General features: G+C 48.2%; 12 protein-coding genes across 12 annotated transcripts; 4 read left to right on the top strand and 8 right to left on the bottom strand.

Moving 5' to 3' along the window:
* Nucleotides 1-1,104: 1,104 nt before the first annotated feature.
* N7537_001192 (60S ribosomal protein eL22) lies at nt 1,105-1,754 on the top strand (the record flags this gene model as incomplete). Its single annotated transcript, XM_056892250.1, has 3 exons — nt 1,105-1,119; nt 1,311-1,543; nt 1,628-1,754. The coding sequence occupies 3 exons, from the start codon at nt 1,105-1,107 to the stop codon at nt 1,752-1,754; spliced, it is 375 nt and encodes a 124-aa protein (XP_056757245.1).
* Nucleotides 1,755-2,046: 292 nt separating this feature from the next.
* rex3 (putative RNA exonuclease Rex3) lies at nt 2,047-3,984 on the bottom strand (the record flags this gene model as incomplete). Its single annotated transcript, XM_056892251.1, has 1 exon — nt 2,047-3,984. The coding sequence occupies one exon, from the start codon at nt 3,982-3,984 to the stop codon at nt 2,047-2,049; it is 1,938 nt and encodes a 645-aa protein (XP_056757246.1).
* Nucleotides 3,985-4,692: 708 nt separating this feature from the next.
* N7537_001194 (lipase ROG1 family protein) lies at nt 4,693-6,140 on the top strand (the record flags this gene model as incomplete). The annotated part of the gene is made up of 2 exons (XM_056892252.1): nt 4,693-4,760; nt 4,829-6,140. The coding sequence occupies 2 exons, from the start codon at nt 4,693-4,695 to the stop codon at nt 6,138-6,140; spliced, it is 1,380 nt and encodes a 459-aa protein (XP_056757247.1).
* Nucleotides 6,141-6,258: 118 nt separating this feature from the next.
* On the bottom strand, nt 6,259-7,194 carry N7537_001195 (Translation elongation/initiation factor/Ribosomal beta-barrel; the record flags this gene model as incomplete). Its single annotated transcript, XM_056892253.1, has 1 exon — nt 6,259-7,194. The coding sequence occupies one exon, from the start codon at nt 7,192-7,194 to the stop codon at nt 6,259-6,261; it is 936 nt and encodes a 311-aa protein (XP_056757248.1).
* Nucleotides 7,195-7,552: 358 nt separating this feature from the next.
* On the bottom strand, nt 7,553-8,944 carry N7537_001196 (phosphatidyl synthase; the record flags this gene model as incomplete). The annotated part of the gene is made up of 2 exons (XM_056892254.1): nt 7,553-8,498; nt 8,604-8,944. 2 exons carry the CDS (start codon nt 8,942-8,944, stop codon nt 7,553-7,555), a joined length of 1,287 nt encoding a protein of 428 aa, XP_056757249.1.
* Nucleotides 8,945-11,132: 2,188 nt separating this feature from the next.
* Nucleotides 11,133-12,807, bottom strand: N7537_001197 (uncharacterized protein; the record flags this gene model as incomplete). Its single annotated transcript, XM_056892255.1, has 2 exons — nt 11,133-12,121; nt 12,174-12,807. 2 exons carry the CDS (start codon nt 12,805-12,807, stop codon nt 11,133-11,135), a joined length of 1,623 nt encoding a protein of 540 aa, XP_056757250.1.
* A 484-nt stretch (nt 12,808-13,291) lies between these two features.
* On the bottom strand, nt 13,292-15,226 carry N7537_001198 (uncharacterized protein; the record flags this gene model as incomplete). The annotated part of the gene is made up of 1 exon (XM_056892256.1): nt 13,292-15,226. One exon carries the CDS (start codon nt 15,224-15,226, stop codon nt 13,292-13,294), a length of 1,935 nt encoding a protein of 644 aa, XP_056757251.1.
* Nucleotides 15,227-16,695: 1,469 nt separating this feature from the next.
* N7537_001199 (YqaE/Pmp3 family membrane protein) lies at nt 16,696-17,171 on the bottom strand. The gene is made up of 3 exons (XM_056892257.1): nt 17,112-17,171; nt 16,834-16,968; nt 16,696-16,775 (listed from the first exon to the last, which is right to left on the bottom strand). Exons 1-3 carry the CDS (start codon nt 17,126-17,128, stop codon nt 16,754-16,756), a joined length of 174 nt encoding a protein of 57 aa, XP_056757252.1. The 5' UTR covers nt 17,129-17,171; the 3' UTR covers nt 16,696-16,753.
* Nucleotides 17,172-19,348: 2,177 nt separating this feature from the next.
* Nucleotides 19,349-20,949, top strand: N7537_001200 (uncharacterized protein; the record flags this gene model as incomplete). Its single annotated transcript, XM_056892258.1, has 2 exons — nt 19,349-19,513; nt 19,567-20,949. 2 exons carry the CDS (start codon nt 19,349-19,351, stop codon nt 20,947-20,949), a joined length of 1,548 nt encoding a protein of 515 aa, XP_056757253.1.
* Nucleotides 20,950-21,233: 284 nt separating this feature from the next.
* Nucleotides 21,234-22,184, top strand: N7537_001201 (H(+)-transporting V0 sector ATPase subunit c; the record flags this gene model as incomplete). The annotated part of the gene is made up of 6 exons (XM_056892259.1): nt 21,234-21,250; nt 21,368-21,380; nt 21,509-21,638; nt 21,737-21,893; nt 21,960-22,063; nt 22,126-22,184. The coding sequence occupies 6 exons, from the start codon at nt 21,234-21,236 to the stop codon at nt 22,182-22,184; spliced, it is 480 nt and encodes a 159-aa protein (XP_056757254.1).
* A 1,120-nt stretch (nt 22,185-23,304) lies between these two features.
* On the bottom strand, nt 23,305-24,441 carry N7537_001202 (mitochondrial 37S ribosomal protein mS38; the record flags this gene model as incomplete). Its single annotated transcript, XM_056892260.1, has 2 exons — nt 23,305-24,005; nt 24,093-24,441. The coding sequence occupies 2 exons, from the start codon at nt 24,439-24,441 to the stop codon at nt 23,305-23,307; spliced, it is 1,050 nt and encodes a 349-aa protein (XP_056757255.1).
* A 951-nt stretch (nt 24,442-25,392) lies between these two features.
* N7537_001203 (guanine nucleotide-binding protein subunit alpha) lies at nt 25,393-26,692 on the bottom strand (the record flags this gene model as incomplete). Its single annotated transcript, XM_056892261.1, has 5 exons — nt 25,393-25,734; nt 25,789-26,047; nt 26,098-26,261; nt 26,316-26,503; nt 26,566-26,692. The coding sequence occupies 5 exons, from the start codon at nt 26,690-26,692 to the stop codon at nt 25,393-25,395; spliced, it is 1,080 nt and encodes a 359-aa protein (XP_056757256.1).
* Between the last annotated feature and the right edge of the window lie 636 nt (nt 26,693-27,328).

Below are 27,328 nucleotides of genomic sequence, written 5' to 3' on the forward strand. Positions count from 1 at the left end.
CTCAGTGTATCATGTTAAAAATATCACGGTGTCATTTCCAAGTCAAATTGTGAATAACCTCATTCATCCAAGCACCTCCCGAGGTCATCTTGGTACCAAGAAGCATATCGTAGGGCGCAATCTATGATTTACGGCATACATGACAGCTAGGAGATCCGTAGTGATAATGTTTTTTTTCTAGACTGCTTGGTCTATTTTCCAGTCTGTCATGTTGGACACGTTGATATAGTTGTGAATGTCTCCCATCTAAGTGTCTCATCTCGGTATCCGACCAAGAAGAACTGTAGGATGCGATCTACGATATGATATGTAGGACAGTTACTTGTGTTCAGCTACATGGATCAACAATGTGGACACTTCAGTGTCACCACCTACGAAGGCATAATGATACAACGCGTCTTTAAGATACTGTAAAATTAATCTTACTCAAGAGAATACTACGAACAGACATCTTCTCCAAGAGCCCGGACAAGCCGAACAGTTGATGAAAAAAGGAGTTCGCGTCGATCGGGGGTAGTGTAAGCCCAATGACACTGTGCAACGAGGCATGCGCAAGCACAGGGGCCAAGTTGCGGGTCATAAAAATTGGAATAATCAAAGTGTTTCCTGGACGGAAACTTTCAGAGATTAAACTGAAAAGAACAGATACTACACTTGATCTAAGCCAATAGGCAAAGAGAGCTGAAGAAGAAAGAAAAGAAGAGGAAGCTCGGGGGCAGAGGCTCCTATTTATACCCGGACTCTGGGTGGGTCCACCATCACCGGGGGTAATTAAGCGAGCCAATCGGAGATAAGGTACACTCCCGGAGTTTGCTTCTTTCGGGTCGGAGTTATCTATCTTGGCAAATTTACCGAGGTACCTAGATAGCGGGCTAAGCGACCTGCTGACTCACTGTGCAACTGACTCATCAAACTTTGCCCTACCCTATATCCTAATTGAGCCTAGCGCGACACACCTCTGGTCCGTGAATTTTTGATAACCAAATCGGCTCCACCGTGAAATTTAGGAAGTTGTCTTGACCACTCTCTCGCCGGCGCAGGATATTCACCTCTTTGCGACCTTTCCCAATTCTCCAAAATCCATCTCCCCCCAATCCATTAACAATGGCTCCCGCTGCTGTACGTTGAAGTCCAAATCGCTTTGCTGTTCCCCCCATCGGTGTCTCTGCAGGTTCGTCTTCGACATGACTGTGAAACTCGGTATTGAAAAATCTATCGAGTCTCCCATGTCGTCGAAGATGAATCTGCGAGACTACCACCGGGGCTCGACATTATGGAGCAGTAGGCTAATTCGATTCCATGTGGTATAGGCTCGTGGTCGCAAGGCCCAGAAGGTTACCCAGAAGTTCGTTATCAACGCTTCGCAGCCCGCTAGCGACAAGATCTTCGATGTCTCCGCCTTCGAGAAGTTCCTCCACGACCGCATCAAGGTTGAGGGCCGTGTCGGTAACCTCGGTGAAAACGTTGTCATCTCCCAGTCCGGCGATGGCAAGATCGAGGTTGTTGCCCACATCCCCTTCTCCGGCCGCTACCTGAAGTACCTGTGAGTTTTTATCTATTTCCCGGGTTGATCTCCCGATATGGTTGGAGTGCGGCTTTGCTGACCGTTGTGCTTTTTTCAACTCAGCACCAAGAAGTACCTCAAGAAGCAGCAGCTCCGTGACTGGCTCCGCGTCGTCTCCACCTCCAAGGGTGTCTACGAGCTCCGCTTCTACAACGTCGTCAACGACGAGGCTGAGGAGGATGAGGAATAAGCGTGTCGCTCCTGACATGTCTTGTTTCTTTGCGCTGTTGACCGATCGGTTCTAGTCTGTGTGTCGCGCTTGGGATGTCTGTATGGATTGAGAGCGAGAGCCATGGGGGGATAAGATTGGTCTATGAGGCCACAAATAAAACTAAAAAAGTTTATACCCTCATTTTCTTCCTCGAATGATGCGTAATAATAATAATGTAGATTGTTAAGTGTACATGCATGGGTATCTCATACAAAAATTAAACAAAAATAGCGCGAAATGAACGAATGGTATTGGGGATACATATCCATAATCACTTGTTGGACTCTCTCTTCTGGACCGTAGTCCATGAAGATGTGATTGTTGATACTTGGCCAGCAGGACAGACTAACTTGCCATCCTCGATTTTTTGCCCCCCCTTCTTCAGCTCCTTCCATTTCTCGCCCACTTTAACTCTAACAAGGTCACCCGTAGCAATTGAATCCTCCTTTGAGTCGTGCCCATTGTCCCCGACTTGGATGTCGCGGCCAAGGTGCCTTTGAACAAGAGCTTTGAGACTTATACGAATGGGGAGACCCTTGGGGTGGGGGTACAACAGAACGGTGTCAATGATCGTAGGATGGATGATACGGCAAGCGTTGAGGTCGTTGTCGATTGCATGGCCGATAAGAGGTGTCTCAGGCTGGAGGAGCTTCAGCAGTAAGTCGCGCGCCTCCGCGGGTGACTGAACAAGTTGCAAGGGTGGATTGGATGTCTTTTTCTCGTCTGCTGACGGTGCATTTATGCTGGGCATTGGAGTGCCATATGGGCTGGCAGAAGCATAGTGTTGTGGCGTGACACCGGAAAAGCGTGTGTTGAGATCTAATACCTCGCCCATAGGCCGGACCAGCACATCGAGGAGGTCACAGCCGTTAGGCCAGCTGACCGCAGTAAGACGAATCAATTCGAGACCTAATGTCGTGTAGCCCATCTCGCAATCAATAGATACCGGCTCCAGGGGTCCTTTGTCTGGCTGGGATGGGGTTGTTTTGAATTGAAGGATGGATGCAAGTCGCTTGGCCTCCGAGACCTTGAACACATGTGTTTTGGCTCTGGTACAGCCGGTAGACGTTCCCAGTGCTTCGCTGCAGCAGGGAAAGTATGGCTGAGAGGGACCGGTGACATGGTCTGTTTTCTTGCGCTGAGGATAAACGGGCCGTCCTGGATGATAGTCACAGTGGCCACCGCTGGCCAGGGTACCGTCCTCGCGACGACCTGGAAATACCTGGAATCGTTGACCGCATCTATCACACTTCTCCCAGCCTTTGGACCCATCAACGCCTCTCTTGGCGGTTTCTACATCTGCATCTGTAGGCTGCTTTGTGACATATCCGTGTTCTTCGAGGCCAGTGAGAGGTGTGACTAGCTGGGATACAACTGCGATTTCTTCCGTGGGGGTGAGCCCCGTGTTGATAGGCCTGGGAATCGCCCGCGGCTTTTGAACAGGATTAATCTTATAATACCGCGCGTTCAGATGGGACATCACCTCCTTGGCCCATTCGTCAGTGCCCATTTTTGTAACTCTCACGATTCGAAGTTTGATAACATTTCCGTAAACGCTTGGACTGTCCCGCGCGAATTTCTCTTCCTCATCCAGAGCCATTGTGATGAGTTCGTCGGGAGTTAGGACAAAATATCTATTGGAGCTATTCTTGTCCTTTCGTAGCTTTTCATTGAGAGCAGTCATGGCGGAGTGCAGCTTCTGGAGAATGGTAGTCCGACTGCCATGAGTTGCCGGTGCATGGGGAAGCATGCGAGGATTTAAAGTTTCTTTTGGAGCTTTGCGAGGAGGAAGTTGGGATGAAGATCCAGCGGATGTGGTGTTAGTGCGCTTCGCAGGCTCGTTTCCCGAAGGCTCGTTCCCCGAAGGCTTTGGTGGGCCATGGCTTGAGGTAGCCTGGGACATTTCTTGAGCGCTAGTGTCTTGTGTATTTTGACTTCGCTTGGGTGTGACTGATTCCGATGAGTGTTGTCCCGTTTCGAGCGATGATTCTTTCAAGCTGTGAGGTGGAATAGGGGACCCCAGCAACTGTGTGTTTTCCACTTTGGCCCGCTTGGAAGGAGGGCCATCGTCACCTGACGATGTAGTCTTCGAATGCCGAGCCTCATCTGGGGCCGGCTTATTATCATGAGAGAAGATGCATTTCAAAAGAGTGCAACCGTTGCCTTGCGGGCATGGAATTGCCCCAAAAAGCCCGAGCGACGTGAACATGATGACTGATGATGACAGGTTAAGATGTAAATATCTAGATCTCGAATGGAAGAGCTAGTCGAGGCCGATCACAATTTTAAGAAGTACATAACGAATATGTATAGTTATTTCTGCCCATCGACTCTGTTGTGTTGGTTTTGTGCACCGAATAGACTGAAACGAATATTGCAGGTAACACTATCGCATCATTTAGCACTTCCTTGTGGTGAAGACTATCAAGAACGAGCAAAACTGCCTTATATCAAACAAAGTAACTGCAGCTCAAAGTAGAAAGCAGTTTTGAAGGGATTAACAGATCAGATTGACATCACTAAAGGAGAACATTGCAGCTGTTTCGGCGAAGTGATAAGTCAAGAATGCAAAGAAGACAAACATAAAATGCCTGATATCGCAGGCATAGACTGCGTCATCCATCTGTTCACCTGCTGTTGCTTTACTTCCCGTTGATTTTGAAGTTTTGCTTAATGCTAGAGAGACCATATTGGTTGTCACTGTGACTGCAATCCGGATAATCGCCTACAACAATGAATACACACAGGTCTAGGTTGTACTTTGAGAATTCACCGGGGCATGCCAAGGTGGAGATACCTTATCGCCGATAACTCCAGGCTGACGCAGATGCGCGGCCTTCGGGTGAACAGACATCCGAATTGTTAAACACTAAGCTCCTTTTCTTCTTTTCCCCTGGAATCAGTTCTATTTACGAAGATGGAATCAACAAGCGAAACAATGCCAGATACCTCCAAAGCTGAGCACCTCTGTGTCTTGGTTCACGGGTACGCTTGCTTTTCCCTTCTCAATGACGTATCGACGGGCCCGCTAATGCGATAGATCTTCTCAATAGACTTTGGGGAAACCCTTCGCACCTTGATTATGTCGCATCCGCTTTGCGAGACAGATATGGCGACGACGGTCTCTACATCCTCCGCCCGAAAGCGAATAGCGGCAACTATACCTATGACGGAATCGAGTTGTGCGGAGAACGAATAGTGCACGAGGTCGAGGAGACTCTTGAATCGCTAGCCGAGAAGGGACAAAAGATCACAAAAATTAGTGTGATTGGATACTCGCTTGGTGGCCTGATCGCGCGCTATGCGATTGGCTTGCTTAATGCACGGGGCTGGCTGGAGAAGCTGGAACCTATGAACTTCACGACCTTTGCCACGCCACATGTTGGTGTGAGAGCCCCACTGAAAGGGTACAAGGATCAGATCTTCAATGTTCTAGGGTCGAAGACGATCTCGGCGTCTGGCCGCCAAATGTGGCTCGTCGATTCCTTCCGAGATACTGGGCGGCCGCTTCTCAGTGTTTTGGCTGACCCCGAGAGTATCTTCATAACTGGACTGAAAAAGTTCAAGCAGCGAAGTGTTTACGCGAACATTGTCAATGATCGCTCAGTCCTCTTCTATACATCTGGCCTCTCTAAAGTGGACCCATTCCGGGATCTGGAAGACGTGAATATCAACTATGTCCAGGGTTATGAAGATGTCATTATCGATCCCGACCTTCATGTGCTTCCTCCGGTGAAAAGAGGATCTGAAACTGCAGCAGGGCGGGTTTGGAAGAAATTAAAATCGGTAACCCTTTCGATACCTCTGTCACTCCTGATCATTGTCCTCGCACCTCTGGCTGTTGTACTCTACTTGATAAATGCCGGCATCCAAACATGTCGCAGCTCAAAGCGCATTCGTATGCATGAGGTTGGCGAAAACGGCGAGCGCTTCGGAAGATACAGAGTACCGGTGTTGATCCAGGATGTTCAGCATGTTATGGAGCAGGCCTTTGAGAGCGTCACTGCTGTACAAGAACCAGCTTATTTATCCAACAGCGATTCTGAAGTGTCTGACATGGTGCCCGAGAAGTCCACTAGATCCTCTCTCTCGAAGTCTGCGCAAAACGATGTCGAGTGTGAATCTGCATCGGCTAGACGTGCATCAACGGCGGGGGTTTTGACACATTATCCTAAGCTTGCATTGACTCATGAACAATTCGACATAGTCGATTCCCTCAACGCCGTAGGGATTCGGAAATATCCTGTCCACATACAGAAGCACCGCCACAGCCACGCAGCTATCATCGTCCGGGTTGAGAAGGACGGGTTCCGAGAGGGCAAGATTGTGATGCAGCATTGGTTGGACAATGAATTCGCGTTATGATTTCTTGATTAAACATAAGGCCTTTCTTGAGCGTTAAAGCATGTATTTCTAATCTCGATATTCCACCAACTGATTCCCGAAAAGTATTTTATATTGACCATAATGACGAGATTCAAAGCTAACCCTCAATCCCCGGAGAAACATCATAAGACACCCGACTAATCCCCTTTTGCCGACTGACCTTGCGGATAACAACAGACCCAACCAAGCTCGTCGTCGCAACGTGAGTACCACCACAGGGATTGTGATCGAGCCCACCTATACTCGCAATTCGGGTACGACCCTCTTCAGCACCCTCCCCATCCCCAACCTGCGCGACACCCTCCAGCCAGGAGATGAGAATGGGCAGATCCAGCCGCACAAGCTCATCCACCTTCTCCTGGATAACTGGCTTGTGCTCATTATACAACAACCCCTCATACTCCATAGAAGCCTCCCTCGGGAAATGATTCGCCTTAACCTTCTTCTTATCCGGCATCAGAAGCTGCATGGCCAGTCCAACGATGTGACCAGCTGTATGGAGCCGGGAATGATAGTTGCGTTTTGAGTCATCGACCTTCTGCACGACAGGTTGGCCCGCGACGAAGGAAGAGGTGGCGTCTAGGAATTTTCCAAAATGCAGGAACCGTCCATCGGGTGTTTTGCGTACCAGTGAGACTTCAAATGTGGGACTTTGGTCTACTGGTCCAATTGCGCCGGTGTCGCTAGGCTGTCCACCGCCCTGTGCGTAAAAGATAGTCTGGCGCATGGTGATTGCGCTATCTTCCGCAGGCAAATTTTTGGCTAAGCTTCTTTCTTCTTCCGAAAGTGAAGTTATTGACTGGGATGATAGAATCTCCGTGGTCAATGTCCGCAGCGTGGCATCATCGAGGTACACTGCCTCTGTTTTTGGGACCTGGGTTGGCGCGTTAGTGGAGACATATCGGGTTAAAGCCGGAGAGTTAGAACCATTATTGTTACAGGCGCTGCCTTTGCGCCCAGGGCCTTCTTGCAGATACTGTTTAGGAGGAGAAGCTCTGTTGGCATGAGAGGACTTTCTCGTATGGTGGGTCATGTCAACCAAAGGGCGGAATGCCTCAATATTCAGGTTTCTAATATCATCATGTCGTGGATACCGTTACCGGTACTACATAATAGGTTATCTCATTAATTTGGAACATATTTTTGTCATTGATCATTCTGGAATCCATTCACTCAGTAGTACTATGTAAGGAAGATATCTAACCCATGATAGAATTGTATATGTAAAAGACCTGTGCCATGAATCGCGACAAAATGCATAAGTTCAAGAGAACTGGGAATCATATCAAAACAGATCGTAAATCAAACGTAGGAATGGACTAGGGCGCGGAACCGGTTGTCGAGGAAATGCAGCCATGAGCGAAAGAAGATCACATCATATCGGGATATGCTTATGTGGGGACTTCTTCGCTGGTTTCATAGTCGAGCTCGGAAACAATTGTGCCCTTGGAAATCTTTCGGTGCTCGCGCTCGATAGCAAACTTGACGGCATCAAAAACATTATCGCATATCTTCCTTGGCGGATAGCGCGGAACAGCACCATCCTGGTAGACTCCAGTCTTAACCAAAATCGAGAACCAGTCATTTTCCGTGGTCTCGTTGAACTCATTGGTCCCACGGATATCAGACTCCGGGGTATCGCCGATGAAATACACGGTTGACGGAGACTTGTCGATGCCGCATGAGTCTTTTCGCCACTTTTGCAAGAGCCGGGTGGCAAATGCATAGGTACCGAGCTGCGGCTTGCCGAAAGCGATAGTGTTGAGGTCTTTACCTGTGATAGCCGTGTAAACGGCCTCGAGGGAAGCGCGTAGCGCTCCCATCCCAAGACGTGAATGTTCATGCGATGTTGACCAAACCACATCGGTGTGCGAGAAGAAAACCGGGGGACCTTCGGTAAAGATCTCCGACCGTGTATTCAACCAGCCGTCTTTGGTCATAAGGCAGTCCAAAATGATTTGCTGATCGCCGGCCCAGTCGCGACTGTCTGCAAAGACGAAGATTGCTTCGATGCGGACATTGTCTAGATCGAGTAGTCGGGAATTTTCATGCTCCTCATCCGTCAACGTTCGGAACGGCGTGGTATCGTGTCTTGTCTTAATGATATCCCCGGGTGTGATAACATCCTTGAATCCGTATCCTTCGGCCACAACCCGGCATTTCTCACCCTCACCACCAACCACCAGGACGGTGTGGTATCGCTCTGCCATTTCGCGCATGGGCGTGTGGCCACAGATGAACTGGCCAGGGTCGACTTCCAGGTCGAGTTGTTTGCTGAGATCGAGGCATCGCTCTTTCTCCGTCTTTCCGCCGCCGTTGGTCAAGAAAATATAAGGACTAGGATATTGCCGTTAGATGTAAATTCTTTTTCTATTGGAAGTTGTTACCCCTCACCCTCGGGGTGAGGGGTAACATAGAAGAATATCAAGGGTGGAAACTTACACTTTGACTCCATAAGGGTTTTCACCGTTGATATACTTCATAGCATCAACGGCTTCGGGGATAGACTCGCCACCCTTGATGAGTACACCATCGATGTCAAAGGCTAGGGCAAAATCATCGCTAGTAACCTTAGGAGGGTGTGGCATAGGTGTGTTGATTGGTGAATTCGAATCTTCATATGAGAGTTGGTGCTTGGTCATATTGGATTTAGATTTGAAGATATGGTTAGAAGTAGAAGTTATGAAATGCTTAGGGACGACGACGTTAGGGCCATAGAGATCGGCCCGAGCGGTGTCCAAGTCGAGTCGGACTCTTTGAGTTCCTAATGTATTTGTGGCCATTATGAAAAAGATCAAGGGTGTGGGGCGGGCGGGTACACTATGACGATGTTGATCGCTGCCTTATAATTACTCTTGAATTGCTGTGTTGACTCTGTCGAATCTGTTGGATCTGTCGAATCTGTCGAATCTGTTGGATCTATTGAATCTCTCAAAGGGAGTCACACAAGCTAATCCGATCCTTGCGATATATAGGCGCTGAATGTACAGGCACTTAACTGTAGGATCAAATAGATACAAAGTCACGCAAATTGGATCGGAATGGATTACTAGGATAGATGAAGCATGGAGGGGAAACCAATGACCATTAATATAGCGGACCCAAAAGGGGGCCTTTGCATCATCGACCCTCTTTACCCCAATTAAAAAATATGGGGCCTTCCGTTCAGCCTACCTCGTCATTTTCGGGTTTTCTGGGTCACAAATCTGAAATTGTCGATCCACAACTGACCCTTGGCGCATGAATCCTGTTTGGGTCGAGTTGATGACGCTGGTTTGATAAGTTCGGATTTAGGAAATTCCTGGTTGCGGGCAAGAGAATCAGAACCAATGATGATGATAGGAATTGGCACGATTTAACAAGGCTTCAAGCAATACTCAGGTCAAGATCTCCGTTTGTCCGAGGTCTCGCGTTTTTCGAAGGCCTTTCAACGGAGTAGAGGCATCCATAGGGCATATCAGGGCATATCAGGGCATTGACGTCATAAATCTGGATCTCATTCTCAGGAACGGAAATCAAAAACAACACTAGCAAACTAACAACTATCCATGAAGTCTATGCCCTATACCATATGAAATAAGATCATGGTATCCGAATCTGAAGTTCTGAGCCGGAAATAAAAAAAAGAATAAGGCCTAGACTAGGTACGTTGCTGCATGTTGGCCGATACTACCCCGTACCTCGGACCAACATGCAGTAGTTGGGCTAAGGAATGCAAGTCATAACCAACGATCACAGTTTGGACAAAGTACCCCTAGAAATTGTCTTTATTTCACCCGCATCAAAACATAGGAATAAGGCGCCAAGAGCAGAAGCCCTAGTTATATTTGAATGCTCAGCGCAATGGACACTTTGACGCCCTAGACCAGATCTAACGAACTCGTGACAATATGTGGGATACCTGCCAGAATTGGTCAGAGTGTCGCTATGCATGCATACCGTGAACTAATCACAGGATCCTGCGTACTGCAGGCTTGCGAATCTCTTTCGGCGATAACGGTTTCAGCCCTTGACCAAGAGATGCAAGATGGACCAGGCGTATTCTAGGGCGCCATACGCTACGCGGCTATCCGTTGCTCCGTGTAGGGAATCTTGCACCCGGGTGATTTGTATAGATGGGAAAGGAAGCCAAACCGCTCATTTTTTTAGCTTGGGTCCGAGCACAGTCTGTGCACATAGATTGGAGGGGAATGGTCACAATCACGGTAGCCAGGCGAGTGTCATTGGGCTGAGATGAGTTCGGGCCTAGGTTGGAGGGGTTTCAAGCCAAATCGAAAACGTATATCTCTGACAAGTGTTTTGTTGTCTAGGTGTTGGAACGAGGTTCTTGACAAGGGGCCTGGGGGTCTCTTGAAAATAGAAATAAGCGGAGATCTCGACCCAGAGATGTATGTACATATCTGCTGACACACGAAGATCACGATCGACGGAATCTGGGGGAAGGATCCGGCTTCTCCACTGGGCTGCTTTGATATTACGTTGTATGGTTCTTATCCCTCTTGGAGATCTTTTATTTGATGTTATCTACACAATGGAAATATCTGTAGGACCAATCACATCTTTTTCGCAGCTACTAGAAGCTTACTAGCAGGCAGCTATGCAGGATTTTCACGTTCTTCTGCCCCGTCTGGCTTATTTTAGTGCTGGATGAAACAACCCCATTAGATCTCGGGATATAGATAAAAAAATGGAAGAAAGGAAAGACAACGGTCTATCAATGTGTTGAGAGGATAGGGAAGAGATAGAAATCTCTATAGTGCTACAGCCTGGATGGATCCTCAACCAAGAAAGTGCGCCCAGAGGATCATAAATATGACCCTTTTAGAAGATATACTAGACTTATTATAATTTAATTCAGTCTGTTAGACTCCTGGCCTGTGTACTTCATTCCCACACATGGAAGAAGTTATGCTGAAATTTGACATGGATATTCCCGTAAGACATATCATAATCAAGTTATAAGAGATGCACTCAAGCCGAGACGTCAGATCCAGATTCCTCTGCAAGATCATCCATAAGAGCATCAAGGTCCATTTCATCGTCAATATCGGCCCAGTCATCAAAAAACACGTCCTCCTCTCCAAAGTCGTTTTCCTCCCAAGGAAGTGTCAATGGTTTTCTTGGATGGTAGAACATGCGGTGGTAAAAGGACAGACATTCGCAAGAACATACGTCATATTTGGGTAGATCAAGAGGATAAGGAACGCAGACCATGGACATCTCCACATTCAGCTCAGCAAACTTGCTTTTCCAAGTGTTGCCCTCCTGGCATATCTCGGTGGCGGGTGGGTGGGACTTGTTTGGGTTGATTGATGGAAGGTGCTCCATTATTTCTGGTACCTCACAGGTAAAGCGACGCAGCTTTGAGAGTTTCCCGTCTTTCACCATCTCGTAAATAGCCGAAGGAAGCCAGGCCTTCACTTCATCATATCGTATCGTAAGACTCTCGAGATTTGGCGGCAGAAACTCATCCGCAGGATCCAGTTCTATGCATTCCCTCCCCGTAAGTGTGGCGAGGGTTGTTGTGAGATGCTTGAGGCGGACTAGTTCACCGAAGTCTGTCTCCTCATCACCACCCCAGTAAAGATCGTAATCTATATACTCCAGGGAATTGTCGTGTGCGAGCGCCGACTGAATGTAACATTGGGCTTCTTCCTCAAGGTCTAATATCTCCTGTGACCTAGGGCCTCTGAATGTGAACCGCTTCAAGGCTGTTGGGTATTCGAGGACTGTTTGGAGATCAGCCGGATTTATGATGCAGTTCAAAAGGGTTAGTTCCTCCAGAGGCGATTTAGAGGTTGTTAGCGCAAGGCCAGACTGGGACGTTCGGAAAGTAGCGCCAGTGATACAGAGCTTTCTTAAACCTGGATGACAGAAGAGTGCTTCATTGAAAATTGGTAAGCATCTGCCATCCATCTTAGGATTGTTCTCGTTGTGATCATAGTCGCTTCCGATGTGACCTGATAACATTAGATTTTCCATTCAGCGGAGAGAGTCAGTTGTAATACTCACAAACACGCAGAGCGGGCAGCCCCGGCGGGTGTTGAAGAGAAGCGTGCCAGAACAAAGTTTCGACCGCGCCATCTCGCATATAACCAAGCTCGTTATCTGGAGGACTGAACGACGATTCTCCTGAAGGCCCATATCCCAACTCTCGGTACTCTTTGACGCTCCCTGGTCCAGAGCCAATATTTTTCACCCATTGCAACGTGGCTTCATCTCTGGCATGTGTACTGGCCCACCGAGTAGAATCAAAGGGCCTGGGATTTCTTCTCAAAGTCAAGTTCTCCAGATTCGGTAAAGTCACAGCCGTCTTATAAAATTTAAAATGACGGCAAGACCAGAATTCTGACCCAGCATCCTGCTTGTGTCGAATCTCACGAATGAGTGGTGCTAACTCTGGACGCTTCTCTATTGTGAGAGCAAGACGAGCACCGCTTTCTGAATTGAACAGGCGTACGGGTTTTCTGTAGAGCTGAGGGTCAATTCTGGAATAAAGCGCAGGACATGTTTGAGCAAGTCGGCTCAGATGTTGGGCAGATTCTTCATCATGTAGGTATTCAATGATGATATCCCAGAGCTCCAGGGGAAAGATTGGCAGTGATGTGGATCTCTGGACGAACGTCCGCTCCGTTGGACTGGCCATTGAGCATGGACCAACAGGACGATTGTGCTATTGAAGTCCGCACAGGCCGGAAGATGATGTAAAAGGATGTAGAGGATGTGTGCGGATAATGGATTTTCTACTCTTTTTGGCGGGACCGGACCCCAGCTTCTTATCTAAGCCCCACCAATGCCTGGACTGCAGGCCTGTACGCCTGACGCGTTTTCACGTTTCCTTCTTTTATTTTTTATTTTTTTATTTTTTTATTTTTTTATTTTTGAAAACTGATTTTTGAGAGCTGAAGTGATTCAAATTTGAAGAAATGTAAGATGTAGTCTATTAATACGAGCCAAGTCGATCTTCAGGTTGTCGAATTTCTATACAATTGGATGTTCTCCTGCAATACAAACAAATTCAAAAAATTCAAAAGCTCTCCACCCGTATGAAAGAACATGGTAATATACAGAAGCAAACTCTCATGATGGCGTTAATCCCAGATCATACCCATCAAAGAAAACAATATCTACTAATCAACACGGAGAATCAAATCATCGCCTCTCCTCGACGGCGTCAAATTCCGACTAGTCGGAGAAACCCGATTTGACACAGGGTCAACCTTCTTCCTCGGACTATCAGGATAATGTACAGCACCCGGAAACATATCTGACGGATACGGCAGTTCCCCAGACGGTTCTCGGGACTTCGGCGGTGGGATGCCGCGTCCACGCTCCAGCCACAAGTCATCTGGGCAGTATGGCGCGATGACTTCGCTGGGCGGTCGTGGACTGTTGCGGATATGGACACGTTTAATGTCGTTTCCACGTACAATTCGCGGCCTGGATACTATCTCCGAGCCTGGGGGGAGGGTTGATGATGATGATGGGGTGGGGTATGGTTGAGGCGTCTGTCGTCCTGGTGATAGACTCCTGTTCTGGGTTTGGGTCTTGGTAGTATTGACGGGGGTGGTGAGGAGGAGTTTTGGGCTTGGGGAGGAGTAGGAGGTTTGTGAGGCTTCGGATGTTTCGTTTGGTGTAGCGCTGTTTCCTGATGACGAGGTTCCGAATGCTGGATTGGGATTGAATGGAGGTGCCAGGACACTCGGGGCTCCTGATCTTCGTTTAAAGTTGCCTGCTGGGAATCCCTTTTTGAATGCGCGTGGATTGGCTGGCAGTCCTGCGAGTTTCGGCTGGACCCCTGGCCTTGGGGATTTGTTTTGCATCATTCCTGCTGCTGCCGCTGCCGCCGCCGCTTGTTGACTTTCGTCTTCTTCAAACAGAGTCTCTCCACTAGGTGGCCGATGACTCCACTTTAGTGGCTTTGGGTATAGTCCAGCTGTAGGATCTGGGAGTAGTCGTGCTACGCTGTGCTGTGACGATTGTGTCCGGGGTGAATGTTCCCAGTCCGAGTCGGAGCTGATGGCAAACCCTATTCGTTCTTGCCCTTTGGGTTCTTTGCCCTGGCCTAAGTCATGTACCGTGGCAGATTGCGGTGAGTATCGTGATGGTGGTTGGACGCTTGCCATAGAATGGAAAGTACGTGGTCGCTGTAACATTGTCTGGCGGTCACTCGTTGGGCTGTATGAAGACCCTAGACCCAACCCGTCGGTTGGGAGCCGTGGCATCGGTTTCAAAAAGTCAGAGGGCTCAGCCATGGCGCCTCCGATCTCGAAAATGTGTGGCGCTGCCTGTTCCCGCTGTCTTCGTCGCCATCTCTTGCAGCAGAAATACACAGCAACCCCAATGATGAAAGACCCTGCCACACCTGATGCTACTGACATTCCAATGACCGCCGCTGGTGTGATACCATGATCACCTTTCTTATTCGTATCTTCAGAAGAGTTACTGGAAATCTGTTCAGCGGAGGACGTTGGCTCAGCTTGGGACCCTGAAGATGAAGAAGCGTCATAAAATGTGATTTCAGAAGTTTGACTGGAAGTAGTTGACGTCGGTGTCTGTGTCAATGCCGATGTCGCCGTAGATGTTGTCACAGAGACTTCCGAGGTGTGTACAGTTGTCGAAGTTGAGCTGGTTGATGTTGTCTCTGTAGTAGCTTTTGCATCACTCGTCATCGTTGTACTCATATCAGAAAAGACCGTCGCGGTAATCGTCTGGTGTGTTTTCGGAAGAGCTTCAGATACCGAGTCACATATGTGATAAGCCGTTGAGTTTGCGATGACTGTCTGTGAGCATACAGACAGAACACAGCTCAAAGCGGCTTCCCCCAATGTCAAGCTACTAGTTGTCCTGGTGCGACAAAGGCACTTGATATTGGACGGTGACGTGCATTCCATGGGTGTGTATTCGGACTTAATGAAACTATCAACGCAGTCCTTGGCACAGTCCGGGACCATGTCATACAGGACGGGGTTTGATGCATCGCTAGAGGTATCTTCGACGGCAGAGCAGAGCGCGAGTAAGAGGAGGATCGCGATGAGTATCCTGTGGATAGGAGGGAGGAGCATGCTGCGGTAGCCCTATACACGCTTACCATGAGCGACGATATGTCATGTATTCTTATCCCATCAACTAACCTTGTAGATTCCTGCATGGGAGTGATTACCCGTGAAAACTTGTACATGTGGTTACCATAATTGGTAGGTATGTGTGCGAATTGAGTACCAAATGGCGTGAAGGTAGCAAAACAAGCATACAAGGCCAGAAAGAAGAAGTAAACGTCAAGCAAACAACCAACAGGGGGACTGCAATCTAGTTAAACACCAAGTCAGAGCGCGACATCATCCTACGCGCGAGGCAGAATTATCCATGAGTACCATCGACCATTGGGGCCAAGTATCTGCGTTTCGACATCATTCTGAAACACATTACTCGAGGCTGTGTATGTATAGGCGCTAGAGTGAAACCGCATGGCATTTCAGATAGTAGTAAGATCTTCCCCGGAGACCTTAGGACGAATCGCTGTGGAGGTAAAGCGCCTTGTCAGGATGGGGCCTAGTAAGCGGCTCCGATACGCGCCGGCCCATCGAAAGCGCTTAGGCTGCAGAACAAGTTGTGGATAGCGCCGGGCTAGGTTTCAGATTTCTCAGAATTAGTGGGGGAGTTTCTAGTATTTATTATTTTGGGCAATTCAACGCTGTGCTCTGTACATCGTTGTGGTTGGGTTCGCTTTAACTAGTTGCAGGTTACTTCCAGGGACGCCTGACGATGGTTTATGTAAGAGTTCCTGGAACAGTTGAACTTGCTCAGAGATTCGGAATCGATGGTCTAAGTGCCTAAAATTGCCTGCTTCCTGTCTGTCTAATTTGTTTTCGGGAGTTGCTACAGGGCTACCCTGGTATGCCCCCGGAACAGTCTACGGAGCAGTTGCACCCACCTCATGTAACGCTTTGCCCCAATCACTTGAAATATTCAAATAGAGACGTTGAATTCCCCAGGGCCCATTATGTTACGATCAAATCTTGTTTGATTTGCTCTTTTGCCAGTTGTGAGGGATTCTAGGTACTGTATGGAGTACCCCGTACCTAGAAACATCCAATTTACACGTTCTTTTCCAAACTCTCCCTACGCACATGCAACTCGTTGGTTTATAGTAAAAGTCCCATTCCCATGAATTCCGAAAGACTAGCCAACGGCTGGCATTGGTACGAAACAACGAAGCCCCAGAGTCAGACCGTGTGAGCTGGTATCATTCAAGAAAAAGCAAGAACCCGCAATATCAAGCAAGACAAAGGAAAAGAAGTAAAATAAAACATAACGATGCGACCCCACAAACAAAATATTAGGGAATTATGGACATCATGTCGGACTCGTGCCGAACCGAATGCCAAGCGGGGGAGGCTACATTAGGCTAGTCTCAACCGGACCTCCACGGAATCATGCTGGCACCGACGTTCAAATTATCGAATCGCACTGACCCTTACTCAAAGCGCAAGGCAAGGGTAAGGGTTGATGTGAAATTGGTCGCAGTGCTCACTTCCAAGGGATATTAGACTTGGAAAGCGTTGGTTGCGAAGATGTGTGGGTGGGTATCTCTAGTATTTGAAGATAATGTAGCTGTAATATGGTCAGCAGCTGTCACAAAAGGCTGGAAACCCATCAAATCAACACATACATGGCGTGAATGACACCGGGGATCCATCCCAGAATGGTCAATAAGATGTTGATCAGGAAATCAGCACCACATCCGCGCTCCAGGAAGACACCCAGAGGAGGCAGGATAATGGCAAAGATAATTTTGCAAATGTCGCTATCGACGATATTAGTGCACTGGACATAGTCTCACAGGTAACAACGCGACTTGGGCTGCCGAGGGTGAGGGTGACAAGGTGACAGGGTAGAAGCTCGGAGTGTAGAAGCCACAGCCCATGGTAAAGACAATAGACAACTTACGAAGCAGTGAAAGGCATTTTGGGCAGATTTGATGGAGGTTTGAAATGTTAACGGGGAAAAATGGGAAGGAAAATGGAGGGAGGGAAGTCTTAAAAGGGGAGGACCCGAGAGAGCTTGGGTCATTACATCATGGCCCGCCACCTTTGGTGTGGCTCATGAGAAAAAAAAACACCATCTTGGCATATCAAGGCACCAACAGGCTACAAATGTGGCTTAGACTATGACCAGTGTTTTGCTTTGGTTTGTTTTCTTCTTTTTTCTTTTTTTATCTTCCAAGGGTTTAATATTAACTTGGTAATCACTCCTCCGTTCAAGCAAGTATTATTACATTCTGTCCCGGGTTGCCAAGATAATGATCTTCTGTGATGGCGGCTATGACCAACACCCACCAAGGTTCTCTCACCTATCCCGTTCATTCTTTTGCTCGCTGCCTAGAGGAAGCTTGGCGCTGTGTATTATCCTGCATTTCGATTTTCGATTTTTTATGTTCTATATTTGACTGCATGTTGTACAGTACACCGTACAGAGTTCTTTGTTACCTACTTGTACATAGTATGTAGCTATGCGCCTATGCCGCAGTCTAAGTCTCATGATGGTGACGATCTCAAACACCGTCACTTCGTCACTTCCAAATTTGGCGAGAATCTTTACTTGGTTAGGCTGCCAAGTACTTGCTGTACAATTGGTGACGCTAAAAGTTCCCGGTCGTGGCCAGACAGCTCAGCCCTATGATGGGGCCCCCTTGCCCCCACCTGCCAAGGCGCCTGGTATTGGTATCATGTGGTCGGCGTTTATGACTTCATTGAAACAGAAAAGTGGCTAGGGACAAGGTTAGTGACAGAATAAAGGGATGGGAACTAATGCGACGGACTATATACACGCGTTCTATATCAAATTAGAAGGGAAATTCCCACTATACATATCGTAGTCAATCGACTGATCACGTCGGTTTTATATATCATTTTCCGACCAAAAATATTAATTGCCAGGCTCCTTCCCTAATGTCATCGGTTAAGTCCCCACTTGCAACCCCATGCATAGATGTCCATCTAACTGCCAATATCATTGGTCATTGACGGTTCGATGGGTCCTGATTTCCACTAGTGTGTGTGTTATTATTCAGCCTTGTTTCGCGAGTCGCTACAAGTGGTTCCTTACTTTCTGCAAGAGACCCACGCTGCACACTTGGTGTACGGTGCTGCTGCTATTGTGGTGTGTCTGACAGCAGCGCCTGCATGTTCCTGGAATAGTGGTCTAGATTCCCCTTCAACTTCTCTAGCGTCTTGTAAGTGGTAGGCACCTTGGACTTTCAAGCCTCAACGTCAGGGGTGGGGCTGGATAGTTCACGTTCGTATGGAAGATATAGACACCATTTTGGGGAACCCCCGAGAATGAATTGATATATGCTGTCCATAAGTGTGATGAGATACTCACCATAGTAAAGCCTGGATAGCCGGGCCGGTGGCCGTTTGATATTTGCCAGTAAGAGCTGGTATTTGAAAAGCCCTCTGATCTCCAGGGCACTTGGGGCTTTATACAGAGTATCCACGCGGGATATTCCTTGCACTTGCACACAGTTGAAGTTTGGCTGGGCTTGGTTATAGCGGCGCTTTTTCTCTCCACAGACTTCGCACGACAAGGACCGTGGATTCCACCGGCGCATCATTGTAATCGGACGGCTATGACTACCGCACTGCATCGTCAATACTTCGAATCCACGTAAAGCCTGGGTGCATAAGTATAAGGTCGACGAGAAATGTCAGCCGGTTATGTAGCCTTGCCATGCCTTTTTTAGTAGTCTTTTTCCGAGTCATTTTCGATGTTGTTATGGGCGTCTTCTTCTTTTGTCGATTTCATAGCTAGAAATACGAAAATACAGTAAAACGGATAAAATGTACTGACGACTTTTCTACGTATAAATAGGAGAACATATCCATGCGATGATCCGCAGTTTTCCATGGAGGCTAGTACTTAAATGGAGTTAGCGTGCTACAACATTTAGGCTTCACATTTTCACACCCTTTGGTCCGCATCAAAAATTAATTTAGCTCAACTTCGAATAGATCAATATGGAGCTCATGTCAAGTACGTTGCGTTATAGTACTTGTATATTGTACAGATCTCTACATAGTGCTGACTGCGGTGAAAACAGATGTTCCGCTCCGCAACTGACCCACTATCCTCCGCAATGACTTCCGCGTTTTCTTAATTGGGTCAGCTTTTACCTTGATATCTCAATGTCAATGAGATTCAAACAGATGAGGGTAGCCCTCAATTCAGGACGCTGGCAGCTTCTGGGCTCCTTCCATGCCCCTGGAAGCTTCGGTCGCGCAAATAGATGCTATGCGACACATGGGCAGCCTTTTGCATACACATGGCTCACAAAGACAGCAGAAGAGACAGTGAGTAAACTCCACATTTCTACACTTTTGATATGCAAGCTAAATAATAAAAGACCCCAGATGATATTCTGTCCAGTTTTCCTTCAGGGCTTGTGAGCCTATCATCTGCGCCCGCTTCCGTCCCTCTCCTCCTCGTCACCCCAAGCTTCGCCCACTGGCTCGATTCTTCTAGCCCTTTCTTGTCGCAATTTCTCAGTCGCCTTTACGGAAACTCCCCGAGAAATGATACCCTCTACGCAGTTACAGCTGTGGTGGACGCACTCCCGAATACTGCACCCGACAGCCCACATATGAGTGAGTCCGAAGGGCTATCGCTTCTAGCCGTAGGGCAATCAGGTGTCCAGGCAAAGGTTGCACCACCCCGCCTTATCAGAAGCTCTGCCAGCGAGGAAACCAATCTGTTGTTTTCATTCCAACCCGAAGTGATTGGCCCAACCGGCAAGGGACCTGCGCACGAGATCGGATTGCGCCTAGCAAACACTATATTTGTCAATGGGAGAGAAACAACAATCTTTGGTACACGCTGGCTTTGGGATAAGGCCTCAAACGGATATACCTTGGACCGTTCGATGGATTTCACAAGCTGCATGGTTACAGCTACTTCCCAAGCTCTAGATACTACATTAGAGTTGCCATTGCATCCCGTGACTGAGCGACGAAGAGTCATGACTAGCATGGGAAATATTTTACGGCAACTAGCAAAATCGACGGATCTGACGTCGACGGACACAATGCCTGCTTCTTCGGAGCTCGAGAGGGAGCTCCCGCGTTATATCGCAGAACATAATATTATTGACCAGCGTGTATCCGTATGGGCGCTTGTCGAGAAACCTGACTTGGAGGTGGCTGATCCAGGTTCATCTACTCATGATCGCTTGATCCAATCTCTGCATCATGGTGGGAAATTGCACCGTGTCATGAGCGGAGGAGGTGGATGGGGAAAGAAGCAAGGCCTCCTTTCGCTGGATCCCGAAGTCAGCTTCTCAGGGACTGCCAACCATGACGATCTTATCACATTGAGTCAAGTTTTTGATCCTGATACCACACAGTTGGACACACTCCCTTCTATTGATAAGGGAATAACTGTAGATGATCTATCTCTCCTTTCACAGGTTGCTGCTGCGGGGGATTATATTCAGTTCTTCGTGGCGGTAGAACCGACTGGGGCACAGGGCAATGTTTCAAGCAATCATGACTCGCAGGAAGAGCCTATCAGCTATCTCTTTGGAATGGTAGTAGACTCTATGGAACCTGAGACACATGGAATGGATGAAGACAGCAATGGGGTCGTTTCTCTGCCTCGCACCTTTGGAGCATTGTCCGAGAAGGCGATTGCCTACTCGCAACCCATCAAAGGAGAAATGGTGTCAGAGTCGTGCACGAAGCTAAATATTCCAGGATCTCGAGTTATCCTCGAAACTGTATTAAAAAATTGATACATGTACAATAATGCAATACATACATATGTAACACCAACTGGACAAATCTCGGCTGAATCTATACATGTCACATATGCTGTAGTCATTACCTGTCCCGGTGGATATGCCAAGAAAGTACACGTGACCCAGAGAGGCCAGCATGTTTGCCGTCGACCTCCAGGCCTCTGGACTCTCCATCCTCCCCGACCGCATCCAACTGAGCTTGCCGACCTCGGGTGTTTCTATTTCATTTAAAGCTCAAACTACTCCACGAGAACCTCGTCGGGTCGTCTTTCATCAAAATGGCAACCGAACTTTGGTAAGTCGTCAGCCAGACCTTCCAGCCCCTGGGTGCTCGACAGCTTCCGATCGACACCTTGCTATCAAGCCCTCTAGAATTTATGGATCAATTTTGCTAACCTTTGGATTTTGACAGCCCCGTCTATGCGGTGAGTCTTATTACACACTAGATCCCGACACTCGAGCATAACCGAGTCAATCGCCCGTGTCTCGGCTCCTCTGCGTCATCCACCTGCTCACAATCCATCGGCATGATAACTAATCTTTCTTCCTTTAGCCCTTCTTTGGTGCGCTGGGCTGCACCTCCGCTATCGTTTTCACCTGCTTCGGTGCCGCATATGGAACTGCTAAGGCTGGTGTCGGAGTTTGCTCCATGGCCGTCCTCCGCCCCGACCTGATCGTTAAGAGTAAGTTGATCTCAACAAAAGCTCTACCGATCTGGCAATGGCATATTCCTAGCGTCGCGCAAGGGATTTTGGCAACAATTCGCTGACTCGGTTTCTAGACATTGTCCCCATTGTCATGGCGGGTATCATTGGTATCTACGGTCTTGTCGTGTCGGTCCTGGTCGCCAACGACTTGACCCAGCAGCTCCCTCTCTACACTGGTTTCATCCAGCTCGGTGCTGGTCTGTCCGTCGGTCTGGCTGGTCTTGCTGCGGGGTAAGTTTGCTGCGACACAGGGTGTCTCCCATTGTTCTAGAGCTTTGTTCCTGACCTCGATTGCAGTTTCGCTATTGGTATTGTTGGTGATGCGGGTGTGCGTGGAACGGCTCAACAGCCTAGACTCTATGTTGGAATGATTCTGATTCTCATTTTCGCTGAAGTCTTGGGTAAGTCGTGGCTGCTCCCTATACTAAGCTGTATAATCGCATCTAACCACTTCCCCCCTCAGGTCTTTACGGGTTGATTGTTGCTCTTCTCATGAACTCCCGCTCGAAAGCAGTCTGCTAAACGAAAGACCTCCCGCTGCATTCCGGGAATTGGACCTCGAATCGCCCATGGACTGCACCTACGCGATTCTTGGTTCATTCTCGAATGTGCCTTTTCAACATTTCCCCGACGCAAACCAATGTGCCTCTTCGGCCGGGGAACCTGACATGATAAAGTTGGTGCGGGTGCAGGATCGGATGATGTCGGGAAATGATAAATCGATTTCAGCCCATTTGAGAGTGAAGATTCGATGACTGGGTGGATGTAGAATCAGGGAATCTGTTCCAGCATTCGTCCTGGACTCGGTGGACAGGTGTGGGTAGATATTGGATTTTTGGCTTTCCATTGCATGACACCGCGCTGGACTGTACTTTATATGAAATTCGCTGATCCGGGACTTGAGTCTCCGTCCTCTCTTCCATTATGGTGGTTAGGCAGGATCTTCTGTAAGGAGTTTCTTGTTTGTTTACTTCTCGTCCCTTGTTTTCCTCGTAGACATCTATTTATGCTATCTCAGGATTGCTCAATTCTTTTGGTCGCGTGGCCTTCATCGCCTAGGGTTGGGATAGGTAGGGCAGTAAGTCCCTATTTGTACACCCAGCTTCATGGTGGTGTTACTCATAGTCCAATTCTTAGGAGATACACCCGTAGATCTTCCCAGATACATACATAACAATGTATTGGGATATTTAGGGCAAGTTTACAAGAGATGATGATCTGAAATCGAGATATTCCCTACGTTATCACCACCTAGTGATATTTACTGAGATGAAAAAAAGACACAAAAATCAAAGAAACCGGCAGTGTCATAATAGAAATCTAGTAATCAAGGTCTATTGGGTTATCCGCAATGCGTGGGGAGAGTTAATGCCCACATAACACAGAGACCAAAAAGCGCATTTACTTCCGTGCAAGTACAGCTGTTCGCGGTAAAAAGACCAAGGAGATGTATATGTGGATATTTGATCGAGTATGGGTGAGAGAGAATAGGTAGGGGAGAACGAGAAAGTAATAAAAGAAAATGTATGAAAACAAGGATATATGCCCTGAACTCTCACAAGACTAGCCTCGACCCAAAATGCAGACAAGATGCAACTGACAGCAAAAAGAACAAAAGTAAAACAGAAAACATCAAGCAATTCTACTTGTCGAGTTTCCGTCTCAGGGTACGCGTTCTCTTCATCAGCTTCTTGAACTTGTGCTTCTTCATCTTGGCCTTGCGCCGTCTCATGGTGCTGATGGCATGCATGGTGCGGTTGTTGCGCAGACGTTCCATGTATGTAATACCTGCATTGGTATCAGAGGGCGCCTCGATGGAGATCTCGTCGCGCATATCAGATGGGTCCTCCATCTCTCCGTTGCGAACAAAAGGTCCCGTGTGTGCTTCGTAGGTCTTGCGACCGTCCGCATGACGAGCTTCGCGGATAGTCAGAACGGTTGAGTAGGTCTGGTACTCGTTGTCAATCTGAGCATCGGTGGACTCGGCAGTCTCGGCAGCGGATGTATCCATGGGGACGGGCGGGGGAGGAGGCTGGAATGGGCGAAGACGACGGGTGAATTCCTCCACGGACAACTTTGCATCGGGGCCATCCAGCATACGGAGTTCGCCGTCCTGTTCGCTGAAGCTTCGGAACTGGTCTTCAGACTCTGACATGCCCTGGGGACCAGTTTCCATCGACTGCACGGCCGAGGAAAGAGTGAAGATGACGTCCTCCGGCTCGTTCTTCAGCGGTCGCTTTGACGAGAATATCGCTTCGAAGGCATCGGTGCTCGAGGTCGGGGGCACGGTGGTAGTCACCGAGATTGGCCGGTGGATGGAGAAGAACGATGCTACATGGACATCTAATAGCGAACAAAGAAGTCAGCTTCGGGTTATTTCTTTGCAGTGACAAAATTATATATGGAGCTGGCTGGGATTTAAGCACTCACCATGTGGCTGTCGGTGCTGTGTTGAGGGAACACTTGGAAGGTTGGAAAATGCTGTATGTTGGCTAGACTTTGAAGATCCGTTTCGGGCAGAGCTGTCCTTTCCCCGACGGCGGTTAGCCTTGTTCTTCTCGCTAGACGAGTTGACTCCCTTTGCCGGGGCAGATGTGTCCATTCGTCGGGAGCCATCGCTTGGCGGGACGGGCGGTTTGGAGGATGAGGAGGAATACCGGTGTTGGTGCAGAGGTCGGGTTGCGCCGAGCAAGCTGCTGGTAAGACTTTGACCGGAGCGAGTTATCCCGGGAAGCGGCATGGGAGTCCATGCCGCCCGGCGTAAAGATGTTGACAACATGGTGTGGCAGATAACCCAGTCACTGGGGAGGTGAATGAGTCTGAATCGGAGGCGAAATCAGTCGGCCCGGAACTCGGAGTCACTGATCATGCGGATGTTATGTAATGTTGATGCCTAAGGCGCAGAGTTTCTGACACTTCGAGAAATCTTGAAGTTGCGTGATGCGACTTGATGGGGAAAAAAAACCGCGTCTTCCATACAAATTGACTGTGGTATTTCGTCGAATCATCTGGCTGATTCTTGGATTCTAGAGTTCTGTGTAGTGTATCCCAGGAGAAATAGTCTATGCCGTGCGATCTACACCAGGGAATGCGACGGTAAAGCGACACCTGGGGGCCTCATAAGTAAACTTATTTGTTTGAAGCTACACTGGGACTGGCGTCCGAAGAGTGAAAAAAAAAGTGCCCATAAATGAGCAGGATATCGAGTTCATTCAGAGATAAGATATAGTAAATAAAAATCCATAATGATTGTGGTAATACAGAGCAGTCGTTAGTAAACACAGCTGCAAAGACAAAGAAATGGTATCACTCTGCATTAAACCAAAAAGAAGAAGAGAAACATGGAGGTGGCAACAATACAGTCGCTAAACGGAAGCGTGGGCATTAGTTGGCGAAATCGGATATGCTTTTGGATGCAACGTGATAGACCCAAAGATGTGAGCAGAGAGCAGACAACCACCTCTCAGTCAAGACGCCTCGTTAGAAAACAAGAAAGAAAAGAAAGAAAAATGAGAAATGGCAATGGTAATGATCACGAATGGGTGAACAAATAGTAGCCGCCCTGGAATGCAACCGGAAACTGACTGGTAGGCTGAAGAGCTTGAGAAATAGGAAATGGAGAGAGAAAAAAAAAAGAAAAAAAGGAAAAAAGGAAAAAAGGAAAAAAAAGGGAATTATCGTCACAAACAGACGGTCATGGGGATTCCTCGGGAATTTGAGGGCCTCAGCCTTATAGTATTAAGGTATGCAGATTCTTCTGAATGATCATGTCCTGTACTGAATCCATAGTCGCCTTGAGTAGTGTTGTATCGGTTGCGTTAGTGTAATGGATGTAGATTTCACGGTCTGGGATGCGATTGATGCCACGGAATCGGTCTGCAAAGTACTGTGCCGAGGCATCATAGTCGGTGTCCGAGCCAGTATAATCTGGGAAGTGGTTCGAGATGGAGGAGATGGCGAGTTTTCCTTTGAACAGATCAATTTTGTTGAGGAATAGAATGATTGGTTTGCGCTTGAACCATTCGCCGTTGACTAATGATTCAAATAACATCATGGCCTCGTGCATTTGGTTCTGTGAAATATAATTAGTGATGCGAGCGAAGAAATTGGAGAAAATCGCGCTTACAGCATTCTGGTCTTCGACCAGACATTGGTCGTATCCAGATAAGGCCACCATGAACAAAAGACACTGGACACCTTCAAAGCAATGAATCCATTTCTTCCGTTCGGACCGCTGTCCTCCAACATCCATCATGCGGAAGTTCATCTGTCCGAGTTCAAACAGAGTTTCCGTAATACCCGTTGTCCGAAGTCGAGCCTGCAACATGTCCTGGTTATCAGGAAGCCAGCCCCGAGTAAATATGCGATCGAGAGATTCATAGAAACTGGGTTTCGTCAGCCTAGGTTCATGCAACGTATCGCCAATTCGACTTACTAGTGCAAATTATCATGGAGAGCAAATTCATGCCCCCGTGCAACGGCCTTTTGCACACCGTCATCCTTCCACATAGCCCTCATTGCATCGCGAACCTCGAGATCGGAAAAGGCTTCGTCGGACCCTACATCTGGCTCCGTATTGTCTAATAGGTCCGCAAATGGCTTTCAACCCTGGTCAGCTGATGTAAGTCTCATAAGGAGAAGGGTGGATAGTACCTTGGTCTTTTCCTCATTCTCGAAATCGATATCCTCGGCATTCATAATATCCAACAGCACCTTGAACGCAATGACAATGTTTGAGTAGATTATGGCACGGGTTTGGTGACGCTCTTCCTCGGGGAAGCCCCGGCTGTGAATGATTCGCATCTGCTTGATAATGGTGGACTTCCCAGACTCTCCCGCTCCTGAGAATTTTGTTAGTAACGCGACACTGGACTAAGCCGACGACCAACCGACAACCACCCACCTAATAGCAGAATCTTGATGGTCCGGTCCAGCGTCTTCTTGTCATTCTTGATGGTCCGTTCAATGCGCGCATTGCGCTGGAGAGCATCCCTATCGGCCTCTGCGGGCTTCGAAACTAAGCAACCCATGGTTTACGTCCGGTAACGACAACTACCTAGCGCGATGGTGGTTAGCAACGGTTCATTGCAAGCTGAACTGGTTTAACAGGGGACTCGACGCATCAACGACGTGTGTTTGATCTGAGTCAGGGATGCGATTTGATTGCGCCACACGGGAGTTCAGTCGAAGCTCAGAGACAAAAGACTCGACTAAACTCTACTGGACCCGACAAGTGACTAGACTCTCCGCACAAGGTAGTAGATGTACCTACCTCCCAAAAAAAGAACAAAAATCCTCCCGTGTCTGCCAAAGTCCAACCCAATGTCGAATGGATGGTGTGCGACGTGATAGGCAGAAGCTTGAAAGGTTCGATCGGTGCTTCCGTCGTTCCCCACACCTATCGACCACGTTCCGTTGCGAATTGGGCGGTTGTGTTTCCAATTGGACCAGATTATCCTCCGAGACAGGTGCCGAATTCGTGTGAGTGACACAATGTCAGCCTACCGAAGGCCAAATAGGAAGCTTGAGGGGAGGGGGGGAAAGACGTTGGCGGTGACGGGGAGAGCCGAGATCGCGTTCCAAAGTTCAAAAGATGGACTTTTCCCGACCTCTGAGGACAAAGGGACGTTTCGGAAGCTGAGAGCCGAGTTCTCCGGAGGGGAGAG

This window comes from Penicillium hordei, assembly GCF_028827395.1.
Source record: "Penicillium hordei strain IBT 12815 chromosome Unknown utg000001l_segment0_segment0, whole genome shotgun sequence".
Lineage (NCBI taxonomy): Eukaryota > Fungi > Ascomycota > Eurotiomycetes > Eurotiales > Aspergillaceae > Penicillium > Penicillium hordei.